The 20,907-nt window shown below is 41.5% G+C and overlaps 2 protein-coding genes across 2 annotated transcripts in view; one reads left to right on the top strand and one right to left on the bottom strand.

The window, feature by feature from the left end:
* Nucleotides 1-13,576, top strand: part of LOC119174164 (L-fucose kinase-like) — a 131,316-nt gene extending 117,740 nt beyond the window's left edge. The window contains exons 24-26 of the mRNA XM_037424986.2: nucleotides 6,570-6,672; nucleotides 10,502-10,725; nucleotides 13,193-13,576. Coding sequence (XP_037280883.2) covers nucleotides 6,570-6,672; nucleotides 10,502-10,725; nucleotides 13,193-13,297 — 432 coding nt within the window. The 3' untranslated portion in view covers nucleotides 13,298-13,576. The remainder of the gene's footprint in view (nucleotides 1-6,569; nucleotides 6,673-10,501; nucleotides 10,726-13,192) is intronic.
* Nucleotides 13,577-18,757: 5,181 nt separating this feature from the next.
* LOC119174165 (tRNA methyltransferase 10 homolog C) lies at nucleotides 18,758-20,304 on the bottom strand. Its single transcript, XM_037424987.2, has one exon. It carries the CDS (start codon nucleotides 20,223-20,225, stop codon nucleotides 19,053-19,055), a length of 1,173 nt encoding a protein of 390 aa, XP_037280884.2. The 5' UTR covers nucleotides 20,226-20,304; the 3' UTR covers nucleotides 18,758-19,052.
* Nucleotides 20,305-20,907: the final 603 nt, after the last annotated feature.

Below are 20,907 nucleotides of genomic sequence, written 5' to 3'. Positions count from 1 at the left end.
AAACTCTTTTTTGATTGTCCTTTGTAATATGTCCCAAAAATAAACTCCTTCCCAACAGTGCAGGAAAACATGGTCGATAGTTTCCGGTTTCTTACAGATTAGACAGTGAGATCCCCAAGGCATATAAAACCCACGCTCCTCTAGGAAGGTTCTTACAGGAAGTGTTCCAGTGTGTAATTTGAAAAAGAACGTTTTCGCACTTGGAGCTGCTGGCATTTTTTTTACTCGTTTAAGTACGTTCTGACCCTTGCGTGCTGTATATAGCGCTCTGTACAGTGGGACGGGGAGCATCGTGTCACATAAATCTTTGTACAGTTTTTTCTTTCCAACAGACCACAGATAGTCAGTTGAAAAGCAAACACACAAAAACTGCACGCTGGCCACTACTTCTTTCATGTATCCTTGCACAGCCCCTGGGGTAACATGGGTGCTCACAACAAACTCGGGCAACAGTCTACTTAGTCTTGTTTGACACACTGTTAGTAGGAAAGGATCTCTTGTCTCACGAAAAAAGAAAAACCTATTTACTAACTGCTTGATAAACAGATGTCCTTGCCCAAGGCCTCCACACTTCACCCGTCTAAACAAATTCGTGCGACTGCACCTTTCCCAGTTAGACCCCCACACAAGTATTGCAAACACCCGATGTAATCTTTGCACATTGACCCGAGAACAGTACAACACTTGCATCACATACCACAGCTTAGACACAAAAAACCAGTTGCATGCAGCAGCCCTAGCAAACATGGACAGATAAGTTGCATTCCACCTATTCGCTTTTTCTTTAATTTCTTTCGTTTGCTGTGTCCAATATTCGTCAGTACTTTTGTATGACTCGAGCGGTACTCCAAGATATTTAACTGGCGTTCTTGTCCATTTAATGGCTGCGAAAAATTCTGGTGTTGAAGGCCAATATCCATGCCAGAAGCCGAGGCATTTACCCCAGTTTATGTGGCTTCCTGTAACTTCGGCGAAATATTTAGAAACTCTGATTGATTCTTCAATACCGACATAGGTAGTGCTACAAATCGCAACATCATCAGCGTATGCGAGTAGTTTGACCTCTGAAGATTGTACTCTAAACCCATTAATGATGTCATTCTGCAATATCGACTGACATAAAGTTTCAATATAGATGCAAAACAAAAGTGGACTAACAGGGCAACCTTGACGCACTGAGCGCTCGATTCTTATGGGGGGGCCCAATGTCTTGTTAATAATTAGTCTCGTACTACCGTTCCGATATGCCATGGCTACTCCGTCAATAATTATCTTACCAACATTAATGTGCTTCAATACTGAAAACAAAAGAGCGTGGGAAACGCAATCAAACGCTTTCTCCAGATCCAGCTGGAGTATGGCCACACGAGCATGACAGGTGTCAACACATTCGAGCACGGATCGCATTTTATGAACGTTTGTAACTGTGGACCGACCTTTTATTCCACACGTTTGGTGTGGACCGACGATATCTTTTATTACTGACTGAAGTCTGGCCGCCAAAATTTTCATTAATATTTTGTAGTCTACGTTTGTCAGTGCGATTGGCCTGTACGCTGTGACGTGCCTGAGCTTTTCAACCTCGTCTGTTTTCGGAATCAGAACGGTACGCGATTCACCAAAGGATGGTGGTAATTTCTTTTCTTCATATGCCTCATTAAAAACGCCCGCAAGTATTGAAGACAATTCACTTTTAAAACATTTGTACCACTTGGCACAAAGACCATCTGGTCCTGGAGATTTCCCAGGATTTAACTTATCAACCGCCCGTTCAACTTCAGATGCAGATATAGATAATTCCAAAGCGTTTTTCACTTCCTCACTCACTTGCGGCATGAGTCCTAAATATTCGTCTTTAAATCTTTCTAGGTTTGCCTGTCTACACGCAAAAAGGTTTTCAAAATGACTTGAAAATACGGATAAAATGCTGTCCGTATCAGTTACTTCGTGACCGTCCTTCTCTATTTTCTCGATATGATTCCGTCGAGCGTTCGTTTTCTCCACCCCTAACGCTCTTTTGGTTGGCGTCTCTCCAGCCGCTAAAGCCTCGCCCCTAGCACGGACGAGTGCACCGCGGTAGCGTTCCTCGTCATGCAGTGCAAGTTTCTGCTTAATATTGCGTATGTCAATTTTATACTCTCCCGGTTGTCTGCACTCCAAGTCTACTAGTCTTTCCAAAGTCTTTCGGAGTTCTTTTTCTTTCTTTTTCCTTTCATAACTCAATGCGCTAGAACGATCAATAGCTTTTATTTTTATTTGCTGCTTGAACTCTTCCCATTGTTCTGCAAGTTTAGCTCCATCATCCATTTTTATATCTTTGATGCAGTTCATAACCTGATCTAAGAAATATTCGTCAGTGATCAAAGTGGAATTCATCTTCCACAGCTCCCATGAGAAAGTTCCACCTTGTGTTTTCTCTCCCATATCACATTTAACTAAACAATGATCGCTAAAGTGTATTGGGTAAACAGCATATGTCTTGCAGTGAGCTATTAATTCAAGCGACACGTAAATACGATCAAGGCGCGCATGGCTATTCCCCTGAAAATGGGTGAAACGCACCTCCCGCGTTCCCTCCATACAGCTGCCCACGTCTTCTAACTCGAATTGAGTAACTACGTCCGCTAGCGTCCTACTACTTTTATCGTAATTGGCGCGTCCATTCGCTCGATCTCGCCCATTGAGGACGCAGTTAAAATCACCAAGTAATACAGATTTCCTTTCCAAAGTGAAGTGCTGCTTTAGGCTTGAAAAAAAAAGTGATCGCTCCTCACAAATGGTTGGTGCATAAATACACACTATACGCCACTGACATTCATTGAATACAAAATCACAGGAAACCAATCTACCAGACGGGCAAGCGAAGGTATCTTGCACTACCAGACCCGGTAACTTCTTAATGAACAAAACGCAGCCTGCAGACGTGCCTATTGCTTGACTTACAACTGCGTGGTAACGCGCCGTAAACCTCAGCACCATGCCCCGAGTCTCCTCCTCACCGTCTACTTTTGTTTCTTGTACAGCAAGTACATCCAGATCATGATCCACGAGTAGCCTGTAGACTTGGCTCTGTTTCCGCTTAGCGGCGAGACCTCGAACGTTTAACGTTGCCACTCTAAGTTTCGGTGCAACAGCCATGTCTACACAATGAAGAAGTTAGCCCGGGGCATGGTGCTTACCTTCGGCGTCTAGCATAGAGCTAGACATCTTCGGAGCCTCCAGGTGGACCCGTGCCACTGGAGGACAAAGGTGGCCAGTGATTGTCCGATATCAGGTTGGGACGCAGCCTTGTGCTGCTGCGTCTGAACGAAGTCGCCTTCGCAGGTGGCCCCTCTTCTTGCTTTTCGCTGGACGCCTCACGCCGTCCTGCAGACTGCTCGCGGGGTCTTTTGCTTGGCGCCCCACCACTGATACTCTCGCACGACACTGGAAGTTCGGTTGATTCCACCGGCTCAGGCTCCTTCGATGAGGTGCTTGTGAAGCCTTCTTCGGTTTGGCCGGCTGGCTCTTGAGTAACCACCTCCCCAGATGCTATGTCTGCTTTGGCTGTTGGTTCATCACCACCAGTCGGTGTAACTGTACCTGTTGAAGGTTCAGGGTTCACCCCGTCGCCTGCGCCTTTCGCCGCGTCTTCAGCCTCGGTCACGTCCATCACCAACTCTGCTGTGTCGTCACCTTCGGCTGATCCGATAGCCGATGCGTACGTGCGCATGCACGCATCTTCGCTGTGGCCGAACCGCCGACAACGCGAGCATCGGGGTACCTTACACTCTCTTCTAACATGGCCGGTACCTTGGCAGCGCAGACACTGCATTGGCCGACCAGGTGCAACCACAAGTGCCAGTTCACCAGCCACCCTGATTTGATGGGGGAGATCTTCAACCTTCACGCCACTCTTGAGCTTAAGAAGCACAGTCCGTGTGGTTGAACCCTTGTCGCTGACACCTTGAACACGCCAATGCTCCCTTGTGACTTGTACGACCTTCCCATAAGCCGCCAATGCCGTTCGCACGTCTTCATCGTTGACGCCGTACAGCAGCCAATGAAGACGCAGCCGCACCTGCTGATCCTGGGGGTCTACGGTAATGCAGCGTCGGCCCTTGACTTTCAACTCCTTCACATCCAGCAAGCGTTTCGTAGCGTCCGCGTTGTTCATGGTGACTGCCCAGACATGATTTATCTGGTAGGCCCCCAGTGCCAACACCTCCGGCAGCAGTCCTGTAGGTCCGAGCGCGTCTCGGAAATCTTCGACTCGATACGGTCTGCCGCGCACATCACCGTGTAAAAACACGGTGTTTTGCGCGACGCGTCCCTTGGGCAGTGGTGGCAAAATAATCTCATATCCTGCGTCTTGGTCTTCGGTCATCCTGTTACCGTGGCTAGTATGTGCCGCAAACGCCGCTCCTACGGAGCACATGATTCTTGCATCCGACGCGCGTGAGTGCCGACGAAAGAATGACAAAGCCACGATGTTACTTGCAGATGCTTCGGGGAAAAAACACTACATAAATGCCATGAAGTAGAAGGAGCCTCCTTAATGTATTTTGTTCGACAGGTGTCACGACGAAAACGAACCCATTCGGTGATTCGTAGGCGCATTTGGGAAGTCATCAAACTACGTCGAAAAAGGCCGGGATAGTGCAGCCATCGCTGCTAAAAACACAGAAACTTTCAAATGACTCTAAGAATAGAAAGCTGTGTCCATCTGGCGGAAAACATATCATGCCTTTCCAGAGGCGTTGATCAAGTAAACAGCAAACGCTAGGTATTGTGCTGCCAATGTAAGGCATTGTGAGACTCTTTATGACCTCCGAATGGGCGAGCGCGCGGCATGTATCTTGGAGGCCATGCGACTCTTGCTTTAGATCAAAAACCTGTATGTACCATTCGCGCGCACGCTGGTACAATCTGCGGTATGCGTTTGTGTAACAAAACATATTAGTAAGTATGCACTAGGGGCCAGATTTCGCTATTGCGTTCAACTCTTAAAGGTGAAGCTTAAGGGTCTCCCAATTTTTACAAATTTTTGCACACAAAAAAAAAGATCATGCCCTAGGTGGAAGTTCTGCTTCTTATTATCACAGTAATTAATCTGTTTTCTTTAACAAATAATAAACGTCACTAGGGTCCTGTAGCTGTCTAATACTTATATTTCTGTATTTTGTATGTGCACATTAATAGTTGATATCAGGGCTGGTCCAAGCCTAAAGTTTCCTCTTAATACACACACGAAAAAAATTTAACCAGTAAATTTCAGTAAACTGGCTACTTATTTCATCCAATTTTCTCTTTTGGATATTGTAATATTTGCTGTGACAGCTTGCACAATGACAGCAAAGACTGCAGCAATCATGGCGATGCCTTACAATTTCTGTCGTCACTGCTAGGTAGCATGTAAGTTTGCAAAGCACAAATTCATCCAAGGGCATGTCTGAATTTTTGGAACAAAGTTTCACATTTGGTATAAAACTTTGTGCAATTATTACCTTGTAGACATATATGTCCTTTTAAGCCCCGCCACGGTGGTCTAGTGGCTAAGGTGCTCGGCTGATGACCCACAGGTCACAGGATCAAATCCTAGATGCGGCGGCTGCATTTTCGATGGAGGCGAAAATGCTGTAGGCTCGGGTGCTCAGATTTGGGTGCACATTAAAGAACCCCAGGTGGTTGAAATTTCCGGAGCCCTCCACTATGGCATCTCTCGTACTGATGTGGTGGTTTGGGGGACGTTAAACCCTACATATCTATCTGTCTGTCTTGTCTGTCTGTCTATATATATGGCCTCTTAATAGACCTTATTGCATCTATTTCCCAAACATTGTCTAGTTAATGTTGAGCTTTTTTTCCCCCTTACTGATTATCAGCAGTGTTTTTATTCTTATATCATCAGCTAACTTCTATAACTTAGCGAGTAGTATTTGGCACTGTTTACACTTTCAGGTATTTGTTACATGCAATAGCTTTGTGAAATTATTCTCATGACAAAATGCACGTATTGGACTATACAGAATATTTTTCTTTTTTCCTTTTTTACTGAGTGCAATTTCTTTGTGCAGTGCAAAAATCATGGAGTGTGTGATACTTCCTAAATTTTAAATATTCTGTTCTGTCATGATTTGACCAGAAGCACCCAAAATTTGGGTTTGAGAATTCCCATTTTATTCTGGACAGTACTACTTTACTGTAGAACTTACTGCTTTCGATGCATTTCTTGATCTTTCAAGCCTTGCTTTAGGATATTCCTTTTTTATTTTGAAATTTAATCTTAATAAAGCAGTCTTCGTGGATACTCTTTTCTTATAAAAAGCTTGTAGTGCTGCTCAAGTGTTTCAAAACTTCAGCATTTCATTAATTATAAGTGAAGGTGACCCGTTGGCTGTGGCATTTGGCTGTTCAACAAAAGGTTTATGGTTCAGTTTTGTGGCAGCAAAAGCAGGAGCCACATGCAAACATGTTGATCTATGCATTGAAGAACTCTGGGTAGTCAGAATAAATCCACATTTCTTTTTTTACTAGGTAAATGCTTTTCATGCATGCTATGTACTCTTAAATAAATGTCACCCTTTCAGACTGTCATACGGAACTGGTACACCAGAGATGCTAAAGTGGTGTTGTGTTTCAAGGAGCTGCTTCACCTCTGTAGAACAAGTGTCAAAGAATCCTTCCTAAAAGGCAAGTTATTAATTGCATGTCAGTGCTCTCAGTTTTTGACATTCGCATAACTGCTTATAAAACTGTTGTGTAGTCACCAGTGAATAAGGTCGGCAACCATGAGCGCCCACGGCGCTACTCTTATAGTGAGTGGACAGTAGCGTCTTGCGGACTATTTATTCCTCTTTCTTAGGCAACTTTTGTACCCAGCAATGTAAACTCGTAATAAACTACAGTTATGCATACATAACAAAAATTGCATAATGTTTACAACTTAAGATTTTGTTTACTGTACAGGACTTCCAAAGTGCCTCATTAGTTACGCCATCTTGCTACAGGCCATGAAAGTGAAAGAAAATGAGGGGATTGCATGAAGCAACCATTCCAAGAAAACCACTTTTGTTAGAGAAGATCAGAAAAATCAAGGAAATGTACTGTAGAGGCTTAGAATTGTTTAAAGAATTTCAAATCACTGCTAAAACATTGAGCCTTGTAGATGAATAATTTAACACTATATACACGGTCTGTAGGGTCTGTACCAAAAGTTCCTAGACCTTTTTTGTGGTAGTCGTCAGTGCCGCTTTGCAAGGTGGCACTTCAGGCGGAGAATTTAGTGAAGGATCGAAGCTTTAAAACGCGACTAGTTTTGGTTGCCTGCGGGTATTTGTTGTTGGCACGTCATGCTTTGTGGAAAGGTATCTACTGCATCCTTTTCAAAAAGAAAAATAAACCAGTTTTTCGAAGCAGCATTATGCAATCAAGTTTTGTATTAAACTGGTTAAAAACGAGGCGAAGACTCTTCAGAAATGCTTCAGAAAGTCGAAAATGATGACGCAATGAAACAAAGCCAAACTTTCATGTAGCACAAAAGGTACGGGGAAGGTCGGGTGTCTGTCAGTGACGATGACTGCTTTGGACGCCCATAGAAATTACAAAGTGATGTCTTCGTGCAAAAAGTCAAGTTTTGAACTAGGATTGCCAAAGAGTGTGAAATACCCATTACAATTTTTTATCATGATTTGACAGAGGATCATCAAATGATGAAAGTTTGTGATGCAATAATGCCAAAAGTGCTTCTTCGCCGCGGTGGTCTAGTGGATAAAGTACTCGGCTGCTGTCCCGCAGGTCGCGGGATCGAATCTCGGCTGTGGCGGCTGCATTTTCGGTGGAGGCGAAAATGCTGCAGGCCCGTGTGCTCAGATTTGGGTGCACGTTAAGGAACCCCAGGTGGTCGAAATTCCTGGAGCCCACCACTACGACATCTCTCATGATCATATGGTGGTTTTGGAGTGTTAAACCCCACATATCAATCAATCGATGCCAAAAGTGCTGACAAGTGAGATGAAGGAGGCACTACGCAGCACTCATTCATTGTCTCAGAGTTGTTGGCCAAAATGAGAGTGGCAACACTACCCCAGCTACCGTATAGCCTCAATCTGGCACCACTGAACTTCTTTTTGTTCCCAATGATTAAAAGAATCCTAAAAAAAACTCTGCATGAGATACCAGAGATGGTAAAATCATCTGCGACGATTTCACTGAAGGAAGTTTCCATTGATGACTTCTAGGCCACTTTTAATTATTGGGTGAAGCTTTGGTGGCGGTGCGTCAAAACAGGACGAGGGTACTTCAAAAAGTTCTCGAATGATTGTATAAACTGACATTGAATAAATTATTTATAATAAAAAAAAAACTTCCAGAAACTTTTCAAACAGACCTTGTCCACTTTGTCTGTTTGTTCTGTCTTCATTAGAATATGTACATATTAGGGAATTATTTGTGACATTTTAGTTAATTATTGTGATATCTATGTCACATTTATAGAGATGTTGCAGTACACTGCTCATCAACAGTGCTGTTCTTACTGACACAACTGCATGTCTGTAAAACAAATAGAAAGAAAATGAACGCTCTGCTCTTTCGTATCAATTTTTGTAAATTTCATATCTGAGTCAAGTTACTTTTGCACTGTATTTTCTGTGGGCCACCATATACTAATACGTTAGGAAATGAGCCAGTTCAGTTTATAATGCTTTGGCTCAGGCACAGCATGACATGACTAAGAAAGATACTCATCAGCTTGCATCATTGCACATTCCAGTATTATGTGCTCGCTTGAGTTCCAATATGTACTTAACTATGTATTCCCATCACGCTTTCCAACTGAATCAAACATTCATGAACCCCTGAAAATGATCCAATACATTCAGGTATGGCTTGTGCCAAGAAATAATGTGCACATCATTTTCAGATGGGGAAACCTCATCACATTGAAAATGATACACTCAAACCTTGATACAACGAACCCAGATATAATGAATTATCAGTTTTACCGAATTAAATGGAAAATAGCTCTGTCACAGATACGTTTGAGTGTAAGTGAAGTACAGATGTCAGTGTGTATGTGTGTGTATATATGCGATGCCCCAGCTATCTCTAGCCAGTGTTTAACAATATGCCAATGCATATTAAGATGATGTGATGGCATGTTGCTTACTATTGCATGCAGTAAGTCACTATTTTTTGTGTTCTGTTCAATTGCCCATTTAGGAAAGGTTGAGTAACCAATTTCTAAAGCAACAAAGTTGGTCAAAACGTTCCAATTACAAAGTTATAAATTGGGTGACAAATCGTCTGGTTAGACAGTTTCTCCTAACCTTTCATCTACTAAATGTTAGTGTTTTTCTGCTTACTGTGGGTGCCTCCGAAACACAAAAAAAATATCACATAACATTCCTACTTTAAGAAGTAGAAAAACACTAATATATTAAATAGAGATATATACAGATATAAAGAACTTTATTGAGAAACGTTCCCAGAGACTATGTCGTGAAGCTTTGTCATAGAGATGTTTTGCTCTGCTTCGTTGCTTGCATAATTAAGCAGTTAGGCAGAACACAAAAAATAGTGTGGCCTATTTCTTGCAGTAGTTGGCTGCATGCATGTGGTCATGTCATCATAAAAAGCATAAGCATATTTTTAATCTCTTGCTACAGTTATCTGGGGCACCATGTGTATGCACAGATTATATTGGGTGTCCTGGCTTAGTTAGACCAAGATGTTAAAAAAAAAAAAATACCAAGCATGAAAGATATAAGGTCGAGGTGAACTTTTTTTGTTATGCTATTTTTCTCTGCATAATTCAAAATGACAATAAGGAAAGAACATACTGTAATTTCTCACATTACACCCACTTCTGTTTATAATCCCACCTTTACTTTTTAAGCACATTTTTTTAATTTTTGAAGCAGTAATATGCAAGAAAATATGGCATTTAGAAAAATAATACAATGGCTATAGCAGTACAAGCTTGGTACCAGAAACTTTCTTGTCCTCATAACCCTGCAAATTCATACAAAGTACTGTACTGGATAGTGCAATCACTGGTGTGATGAAATTTCGCTTTCTGACATTTATTGCGTGTATCCATCATTTTTTGTGCTGAAGAGGGAGGGAAAATTTTCTTGCATTGGTGAATATTTTAATTTTACAAGCACATGTTATATAAGATAGATGGAACAAGTTTTATAGTATTTCAGATGTGTTTGTTATGCATTTTCTTGCATACGAAGTTTATGGGTTCAATCCTCATCAGTGGCAAGTTGTTTTTAGTCTACCTCATATGTTTCACCTTTCCCTTGTAATTACCACATTCCAATTGCCTAGGCATTATTGCCTATTGGCTTCACATAGTTGTGTCCAACAAAAAATAGGCCTCTTGATCCATTCCTCTCCTATCATTTCTTACTAGAGGAAGCTGTTGATCTTGCAGAAGTTGATTGCAGTTGGCTGCAGCGAGAGCTGTACAAAGATTATGTTACGAGTGCTTCATTGAGTATTCTGCAACCAGGGGATCTCAAGGCGATTGGCGAGTGGTTGGACCACTACTGGCAGCTAAAGAAGGTGCTGGCCGCTGGGTGTGAGCCAATGTTTGTCGGGCGTCTTATGGGGCTTCTGCGGCCTCATGTTCATGGTCAGCTGCTGCTAGGTGCAGGCGGCGGTGGTTTCCTATGTGCCCTCACCAAAGAACCTCACCAGGCTGGCTTTGTGCAGAAGCTTTTGGATGAGACTCAGGCAAGGGAGCTAATACTTCATCTTGAAAGCCTTACAGCTCTACCAAACTGACAAATTTTGTTGAGAGTCCCTATGCTTCTGTTATGCTCTTAAGGGATGCATGTCTGTGTTCTTTTAGAGCTGTGATTATGGAGACAACAAACAGTTATACTGTGTACCAAGCATCTCGGCAGGAACGTATTATTCATCAAGAACTCATTACCAAGCATCTTGGCAGCAAGACGTTATTTCGAGTAGTGGGTGACAGTCATTGTATGACATTCAGCATTATTAAATCATGAATACGTTGTTGGCTTCTGCAGACATTTTATTTACAAATTTAAAACCAATAAGTTCCCAAGTCATACAAATTTACAGATATTGTAAGACTAGCATTACTTTATGAATGCATTCCGACATCGGCCATAAAATAATTTTTTGTTTTGCATAGCTTCTCTCTGTTGCATATAACAAGGGATCTGTGCAAAAAATGGTTCATGGAACATTATTTTGTTTAAGTGAAGTGCCAATGAAACCCTCTATGCTGCTACTTTCTCTATAAGAGGTCATTTTTCTGTATGAGCATTATTTATACATTTGAATACCTTATAGGAGACATGCACCAGGGAGCAGTTCTTGTCTTTTATATGAAATATTCCTTATAAGCAGGGTACCACAGTTGCGTTTGCTTATCAGCTCCTATTTCGACATATGTGCACTGGTGCCTCTTATATGCAGTTGTCCATTACACCAGTGTCTCTTATAAAAGGGTACGACTGTATTTCCTGCCTACACTGCAGAGACTCCCATTGAAGTCAGTAGCATTGTCAGATACTAGATGAGTAAATACATACTACAAAATGTTACTGTCTGTCAGTTACCCATTCGTAATTCTGTGGTGTGTAACATCTGTCTTGTAACTTTGCTTTCTTTCAATTACCGGTTTCTGTTAGTTTTGAAAGCATTTGTAAGAAGCATTAGTGTATTCTCCTTAAGTGCAGAGAACACTGTCATGATGCTTTCAGAAAAACTACTCTTCTTGTGTTGTGTCTTATGATTTTGTTTCATATAGTCAAAAGCTACATGAGCCATAAGAATTTAATATGAGTAATACAACAATGTTCTTTAACATACAGAAAACGTGTCTCACAGTATATTGCTTGAGCACATGTTGTTTTTTAAACACATTCAGTCGAGCAAATTTAACAAGAATAGAATTATCTCTGATTTTTTTTTCAGTGCAATTTGTGGCCGTCAGTAAAATAGTTGATCCTCTCGACATGCATTGTGTAACATAGCTACACATTTGTATGTACACAGCCCTGTCTCTTTCTTCTTTTTAATGTTCTGATTTGCACCCCCATTTGTTGGCAAGGGTGCCAATAGTATTGTTGGCTCAAAGCATGGTGCTGTTAAGACCCAAACAACTTATGAACTGTGGCTGCAAGTTTGTTAGATCGACAATACTACTTATGCCTCTTTTTCATCTCCCTCCTCTGTCTGATATTTATAATTCTGTTGGTTTTCATATATGTGATTGGATACGCATTTGTCTTCTTCTTATACACAGACACTCAGCATTCAGGACAGTGACCTCATGTGCAGAAAGACAACAAATTGTGTACATTCAAACCTTGATATTAATAAACTGGATATAACAAAAAACTGGTTATAACGAATTAAATAAAGTATAGTCTTGCAATAGATAGTCTTTAATATACACCTTTATAACGAATTTCAGATATAACAAACCTATTTTCGTGTAAGATGCAACTTTGTTATCACATGTTTATGCCTTCTTTTTGGCTCATGTAATGAGAATTAACAGCCCTTGGAACCCGGTGCTGTTGTCGCAATGTGTACTGTTGTTACACTATATCAAAAGCGAAGCTCGTGAAGCTCAAGGTATAATGTCAGGTGTCTGCAAAAAGCTCTTCATGCCGTTGCTTATCAGCCACACCTGCTGATAGAGACAGTCCATGTAGCCACCGTGACGAGTTTGCCCACCGTGTCAGCTGAGTACCAGCAATGAAAGAAAGGCCTGCACTTCTACCGGGGGTGCGACAACTAGCTTTGAACATTAGTTTTGGTTCTGTAGTTTGGACATTGTTGCATAGTCTGTGACAGGCTATGGTTCAATCTGCTTTTGCCTACGCCAAAGGAAGACCTAGCATCAGCTATGAAAGCCACGTTAAGCCCCTAAGATCAACCGGCTTTACTTTTTCTTAAGCTTTACATGGCTACTGTTAACTTCACTCTCTCTTTTTTGTTTCATAATTAATACTTTAGTGAATAGGGTAGATGAATGTGAGCATTACTGTAGAACGCACTTGCACATCAGTGTCTAGTCAGAGAAAGTGAATTGCAGGAGTTATGCAAAAAATTTTGTCATGTGCTGTTTTTCAGTGGCTTGTCAAAAGCATGGCATCTTTATATCAAGTTGTGTAAAATTATTCACCTTTGTGTTTTCTTTTCCTTCATTTTACAGGGAATGTCAAAGGTTACTGTACACATGGTGAAAATTGACACGACTGGCCTGACACTGAGCATCAATGGAAACAATGCAGATCCTCCGATTCCTTTTCTGCGTTAAGTTTATTTAGTATAGTGGTAGTTAGGTTTGTTATGCAGGTATGCAAAAAAATGGTCCACCAGTGCATATACTTTTGTATTCTTTCTACATTTTGCAGCTCAATCAAAAATATTTACAGAGGCATTCCGAGGGTTTTGAAGAATTCATATTACACTTATGGCACTATACAAATGAACTTTGCAGCCTAGTCTTCATTATGTACTTGCACTGTTTTATAGGTACCAGTATGCTGGTTATATGCTGCTATGCTAACACTGGATACTGCACAAGTGAATTGCTCCTATGGTTTTACCATGTATTTCATCATATTCCTTTATTTTATAGCTATTGTGCCCCATCATTATTCTTAGTCATTTCTTTTTGTTTTGTCTGAAATGCAGCTGTGATAGCGGGCCTTTTTTTTTTTATCGTCTTTAACAGCTTTATCGACTAACTTTTCAGTAGTTACAGTGTGTAACTGCACAATACGTCAATTATTATTTTACTGGAACAACAGCCATAACTGAGCAGTCCAAGCTTGCCGACAGCTCTTGGGATGTCATTCTATTGGCTTATGCGTATGCATCTCTGTTTTTTAAATCACTGTGAATAAAACCCATGTGCAAATAGTATTTCAAGCACTGTGTGGAAGAGTGTTTAAAGGAATTATACTTACTGTCCGAATACTTCACAGTAACTGCTGTTGCTGGTAATGCATGTCAGCAACAATAAAAATGTGCGACTATCTTATGCTTGGCTAGTCAAAGTCTTGATCTATGTCTTATTTTTAGTACTTGTTTCTTTAAAAGAAAAGTGAAGGCCTGCTATCTGATCACCAAGTGCCAGTGTTGTTTCAGGTAAAGAACTAAAGCATATTCATCCTCTTCTTACTGTGAGAAAAAAAGATAAACTGTGCCAAATTTAGTGGATTCTTTTTTTGCTCAACTTGTAGAGCTTCTTTTTTATAAGATAAAGTGGTACCACTCTTTCAATTCAATGTGGTTTCTTCATTTCACTCATTGCATAAAAAAGATAACTCAAGGATGGGTTCACCGCATGGTGATACAATGAAAGATGGCAGTAAAACAAAAGCCCTGACACAAATGGCATGCGACAACTGTGGCCATCTAGCGTCAAGAAATGTAACTATCATTGGTTTTATGTGGGGCCAATATTCGTTGACGAGTATAGTAATCGGCTATTTTGGTACAAAATTTCATGTCAGCTATACTTGTCAACAGGAGTGAAAGGGTTAAAAGCGCGAATCTTGGAATGTGTACACTTAAACAGATCGTGTGCGTATAAAGAATGTTCACGTTGAAAAATTTTGCTGGCCGATAAACACCAAGAGCCTGCATAAATGTTGGTATCACAGAAAAAAAAATATGCACACTACTTCATGTTTGGTTTTACATCTTATTGTTTCGTCTCCATATACTTTGTCCAGTTCACTCAAATTGCACAACCATGAAAGAGGTCCAAACTTAAACTTTCATATTGTTTGAATGAAATGTGTGTGACCACTGTAAATGATCACTGAGAAAGCTCTGTGGCACCATAATCGCGAGATCCACTGAATAGTAGCTGTTTTTTTTTTATCTAATAAGGTAGTAATAGTATAGAAAGCTGGGCGAGTTGGTTTGACGACATTTTTGGTAACGTTTCGGCGTGCACACTGTGCTTGTTTGTCTTCCCACCTTCCGTTTTCCTGTTCACTGTGTGCACGCCGAAATGTTAGCAATAATAAGGCAGCTTTCTATCTGCGAAAATATGTAATGGACTGATCACCGCATGCATTATAAATACATTGTTGGCGGAGCACTTTTTTGTAGACATGCAGGCACTGTGTAAATCGATATTACTATAAAAAAATGCCTCAGAATCACAAGCTGATAAAAATGCCATATATTCAAAGGCTGAATTTGTGCTCTAAAATTGACCACATGGAGTGCCCAGAAAGCAGTAGGGCTGAATTTCAAAAAAATAATATTTCACATCTTTACACATCAACTCAACAGTTTTCAAAATATGCCCCTTCTGAATAAACGCAGAGTTTCCAGCAACTCTGCCAATCGCTGAAAGGTCACTGCAGTGCAGAAACCAGAATGCCCTTCAACCCCTTTGTTACGGCCTCTTGAATGGCCTGGACTGAGTCGTGGTGCCGTCCTTTCATGACTCTTTTTCATGGGGGAAGAGAAAGGAGTCTGAAAAAATATCAGGCCTGTAGCAATTCAGGGGAATCTTTGTGATGAAATGGTTCCTCAAGGAGTCCATGAGAGGAATGTGGCTCAGTACATTATCGTGACTTTTTTTTGTTGAGCATCCGAACACTTGATCATCTTCAAGTTGCCCTTTTCCATCTCGAAATGATTTGTGCCTATCAAGAACACTTGATTGACACATGGCATCACTCTGACAAGCACTCTTGATCATTTCATGGGTCTGATGTGCCATTTTATCCAGTTTAAAGCAAGCCTTGCCGCGGTGGCCTAGTGGCTAAGGTACTTGGCTGCTGACCCGCCGGTCGCAGGATCGAATCCCGCCTGCGGAGGCTGAATTTTCGATGGAGGCGAAAATGCTGTAGGCCTGTGTGCTCAGACATTTGGGAGCCCTCCACTAGAGCATCTCTCATAATCATATGGTGGTTTTGGGACGTTAAACCCCACAAATCAATCAATCAATAATCAGTTTGAAGCAATACGTCACTGCATAACACTGCTCTAACAAAATTCGTAGTGGCGATAAAAAGGCACCTTGATGGGGATTACCTTAAACTCGATCTACACTCCACAAAGGCTTGGAGACGACTGGTGCACTGGTATGTAAGTACCCCAATCACCCAACAAGCCCAGAAACGTCCCCCTCTTTTACCTAGTTTTGACGGGGGAAAATCAGTCCCACTACTTTCCAGACTATCCTTGCATGTGCCAAAATACTGTGCCAGTGCTTCTGCGCCTAAGAGCACAAAATTGTGACTGCTCCAATGTTGCGAAAGAAAGATTACAAGCACCATTGTCTGTTACAGAAAGGTTTAGGTGTCAAACGCTTCTTTCCAAGCTCTATAAAATGCCTGCCCAGCCATAGCGGCCCAAAAATATGCTTAAAGAAACAGGTGGTACTAGATAGATGCTGTAAGCACTAATATGTTGGTCATCATATTGCTGTATAACACTCGTAAAAACATACTGGAAGTACTTAACTCTTAGAATGGCCAGTGACTAGACAGAATTGAATGCTTTTTGTTTGTTTTTTTAACAGCAGTGCTGAATTGATTTCTGGCAGCACTTGCAAATGTGATGCCTGAAGGAAAATTTCATACACATCATCAGATCACAATGGTAAATGTGGCAAATTTTGTGGCAGAACTCTACATAGTAGCATAGCTAGAAATATCTTTCTGTGGGTGGGTTCAGCCATACTTTGTTTGTGCATGCATTTGTATGTGTGCATGTATATATACACATGCGAAACTAAAAATTTTTAGAAATGTTTAAATCCCCCCCACCCCACCCCTGAGCTACACAACTGCACAAATCCCAATGATATAGTTCTGTAGAAGGGCACAATTCAGAACCATTGTGTTAAATTTGCTGATGGTATGTCTCACTAAACATCTCTGCACATGAAGCACCACAGTCCTACCACATTTACCATTTTGCCACTCAGTAATTCAGTCCACATAAAGACATCATTTTCATAGAGCACAGTACCTACAATTTACGAAAGGAAGTTTGCTACCTGTAAGACTGCTGGCACTGTTTTTTAATTTGAGATTTTCTGTATAAATTTTAGACACTGACAAAAAGTGCTGTGTCACTCGAAGAATAGAAATAAAAGTGAATAAAAAGCTCTATAACTGTCACAACCTGGGCCCTCACTAAGCCATATTACGAACTGCATCTTTTAGGAGTAAACATTTCTTTCCACTTGTTTTCCAAGCAAGCATGACAACTAAAATTTGCACAAGTCATTTTTAAATTGAACTAAAATAATAATAGATGGTAAAGAGCCTTGCAGTCATCAGTTTTGAAATCAACTAGAATAATGATATTTGACAGAGAGGCTTGCAGAGATGGTGTAAATGCTACATTTTTAACATAGCTTAAGTGTGGCCAGTGCCACAATTTTTTTTTTCTTCTGACATTGTGTACCCTGAAAGCAACTTGTTTTTGAAGTACAAGCTTGAGCATGGAGTTCCAAGAGAGGCAAACACCAAAGTAGTGGTTCCGTTTGAAATTTCAAGTAAGCTGTGTGTTAAGGCTTGAATCCTCGCTTCATTGTGGTTTGGGCTTGCACTGAAAATATGATACTTTCTAAATTCCTAATGTTACCTTAATAGGTAAAGCACTGCATTTCTGTATGAGACTTCTACTCTTGACTCATAGCATTCAAACAGTTAAGAATGCAAATGACAAGGGTAGGCAGGTGTTTAGACAGATTAATAAGCTGTAGTGGAGGGTTCCTGTTGAACTACTTGGGTTCTTTTGAGTACAGTACTCACAGGTTGAAACACAACATCGAAACATGCATGCACAATCGCGAGAGATCACCATGTCACCCCACAATGAATTTAGCTGCTAAAGGTGATGTTGACTGTGATGTAAGGATTCAGATCAAAATCGCACCATTATGGCACGAACTGAAGACTCTAAAAAGAAAGGTGTGTGTATTTCTTAGCCATGACTTATCGCGTTTAAATCCATGAGTAAAGTAAATCAAACACATGGTACATAGCATTGCTGTGTAACAGTCCCTTGGAATGCAGCTTGAACTTTGACAATTTGAAATAAAACCAATTAAACATTGAATTGCACAAACAGGCATTTGAACTAATTATTTAAGGCACATGTTGTTTACGAATTGATGCCAGGGAATTCAAAAGTCACACTTATTTGAAATGAATCTGGAGAATGACAATAGATAATGGGAGGTATCCACATCACATCATCCGCAAGGGGCGCTAGCACGGCATTCGCCATACTCGTATTCTCGTACGTGAGCGTCATTGTCGTACCGCAACCAAAGCTTTAGGTAGCACGTGTTATGTTGATATGTTTCAAACGGGTTAGTGAGGTGCAGCGCCATCAAATATCACACGGTCACATGCCGGATCTCTCACGGACCGTGGCTATGGTGGCACACTCGATCGCTGGCGCTGCCTAGCGGAAAAAGCCCAGTGAATACCTCTTATTGATATGCATTCCCAAAGCTAGCCAGGAAGCATTAGTGTTGCCAAAATTTTCTAGCTTCGACGTAAGAAATGTGCTCTTAAAAGAATTCAGTGGAACAATATCCTTGCTATAAGTTTAGAGATCTCATTTTAAAACCAGTGCTAGTTTCAAAATTAATTTTAAGTGGACATCTTATGAAATCACGAGCTTCAATTCATGTATTGTGATGCATGTGGAAAAATAGTTACGTACATTGTTACCTAATGCAGCTACTATCAGTCTCTTCCAATAATCTTGTAAACTCCTGGTATTTGGAAATAAGTAATAAGTTTATTTTTTTTTCTTCTGAAATTTCAAATAAGATACCTGTGGTGCCACATGCCTTAATCAACAGTTTTAATTTGTTTAGTAGTAGTTGCACAGATACATTGTATTAAAACTGTTCACGTGACACAGCTCAACACATAGCTTTGCTATTTGGAGTTGAAAATATACTTTAGAAGGGCAACGATGCACTGTCAAACACATGCTTGCAACATTGCTGCAATAGTGCAGCTAGAATTCCTTTGTTTGCCTTGGTGAAGTAGCTGAATACAAATGATGGCCTATTCCTGCAAAATGGTCACTTTAGAGTTCAAAAACTTTAATGCATACTTCCAGCAGTTCGTTCTCTTTAGGGCAAGTAAGACCTTGAAAACATCTGTCAAATGCAGCGGCTTCGGCACTCCCTTCTGCCAGTGCCAAGTGAACGTCTGTGGAAACCGTGCCGTTCTCAACCCCTCAGAAGCTGCCTTGGCCCGAGTCGCACCTTCTTTAGTCTCTTTATCTACGAGCGCTCCGATCACATATACTGCATCGTAATCAAAAGTATCCAATGTGTTTTCACTGTCTGGGGTTAGGTACACAAGTCTTTCTTTTGGAAACATGTCCAAGTAGCTGTTTGGTGTTATCTCCGACAGCAACGTGTGTTCACAAGCGGCGAACAATTCTTTCTGCATAATTTGCGCAGTCGCTCCGTTCGGAGACGCATTACAAAAATGTAAATGAAACGGATCGCGACTCAATCTGTTCCATCCGAAGGCCTCAAGAAGGTCCCTGGCGGCTTTGTTGCTTTCCCTCGGAGACATTGCATCGTCGTAGCCTAGATCAAACACGACACTTTGGCCAAACAAAACCGCTGGTACTTGCCTTGACTCATAATATCTGTTTATAGCGCTTTCTTGGATACGGATAAGAAAGCTATTCCTGAAAAGGCCATAGTCGTCGATGCGGTCAGCTGCGTGCGACACGAAATCCCTCTTCAAGGGTGGTTTGTCCTCACTCACTGATGCTACGTCGCCCAGATCTCGTCGCTGCTGGCGCAAACGCTTTTGTTCTCTGTGGAACAGATATTCGAACATGCGACCTCTCTTGCGAAAAGAGCTTGCTGCGAGCAAGTTAACTACGTCCTGGGAGGATAATTCCTGTGGCGCTCGTAGACCATTTTTCAGCCTTAGTTTATGTTCCCGCAGCAGGCACCTCAATCTCTCTTTGTTTTTTCTGTCATGCGCTAAGCCACAAAAGTCTGAAGTCCGGTACACACAGTCGTTTTCAGTACTCTCGTCATATTGCCCAACTTTATCGGCGAGTTTGTTCGTTGACACCGCACAGCAAAATTTTCTAGTACAAAACGGCACCAGAACTTTGAGAACATTCCAGCACTTATTACGCGGCACGTAACAAGTTTGGCAAGCGTTGAATTGAAATAATGATGAAGGAATCATATGGTATGGCAGCATCCGTGGTAGCACAGGTATAGTGAACTATATATATAGATAGGGGTAGTGGGACGAGCGGAGAGCGAAAGCAGAGCGGCGGCGAGGCAAAACCACGACCACGAGTATTGTACTGACCTGCCCAGGGAGCGAAGCGCCAGCACGTCCTTTCTGGTACTGACGCCTGCCGCTATAGGCTCTGTGGCGCTACAACTTACCCCATCCTAAGGTCCCTAGATGAAACAAGTTTCATCTAGGGACCTTACCCCATCCGCACCGGTTGCTGACGGATAAAACATAGGCCACCGCGCTTTTTTTTTCTTTTTCTTTGTCGTTTGCTCGTGCGACACTGGGAGAAAAGCAGCAATGTTTACGCGTGCATACACTCTGGACGATTAAAAAAATGAATAAAAGCCTCTTTTTGAATAAACTTAAAAGTATAATGACGATCTTTTGCCACCGTCTCCTCGTGCCGAGCTGCGATAGAAGCGTGCAGGTAGGTGCAGTTTGTACACCAGCGAAGCGAATGGTGCAAATGAACCATCACGATGGTGGTGTGCTGCGTGCCTTTCTGCGAATCAAGGCAAGGGGAGACTTCTGATGTCACTTTTCATGAGTTTCCAGTGACCGAGGTTGGTGAAAAATGGAACGAGGTGATTTCTAGAAAGGGTAAGTCTGCTCAATTAGGCGTTGTCTGGCATGCTGA

Source organism: Rhipicephalus microplus, chromosome 5 (genome assembly GCF_043290135.1).
Source record: "Rhipicephalus microplus isolate Deutch F79 chromosome 5, USDA_Rmic, whole genome shotgun sequence".
In the NCBI taxonomy this organism is placed as follows: domain Eukaryota; kingdom Metazoa; phylum Arthropoda; class Arachnida; order Ixodida; family Ixodidae; genus Rhipicephalus; species Rhipicephalus microplus.
This window is presented reverse-complemented; position numbering and strand designations above follow the sequence as displayed.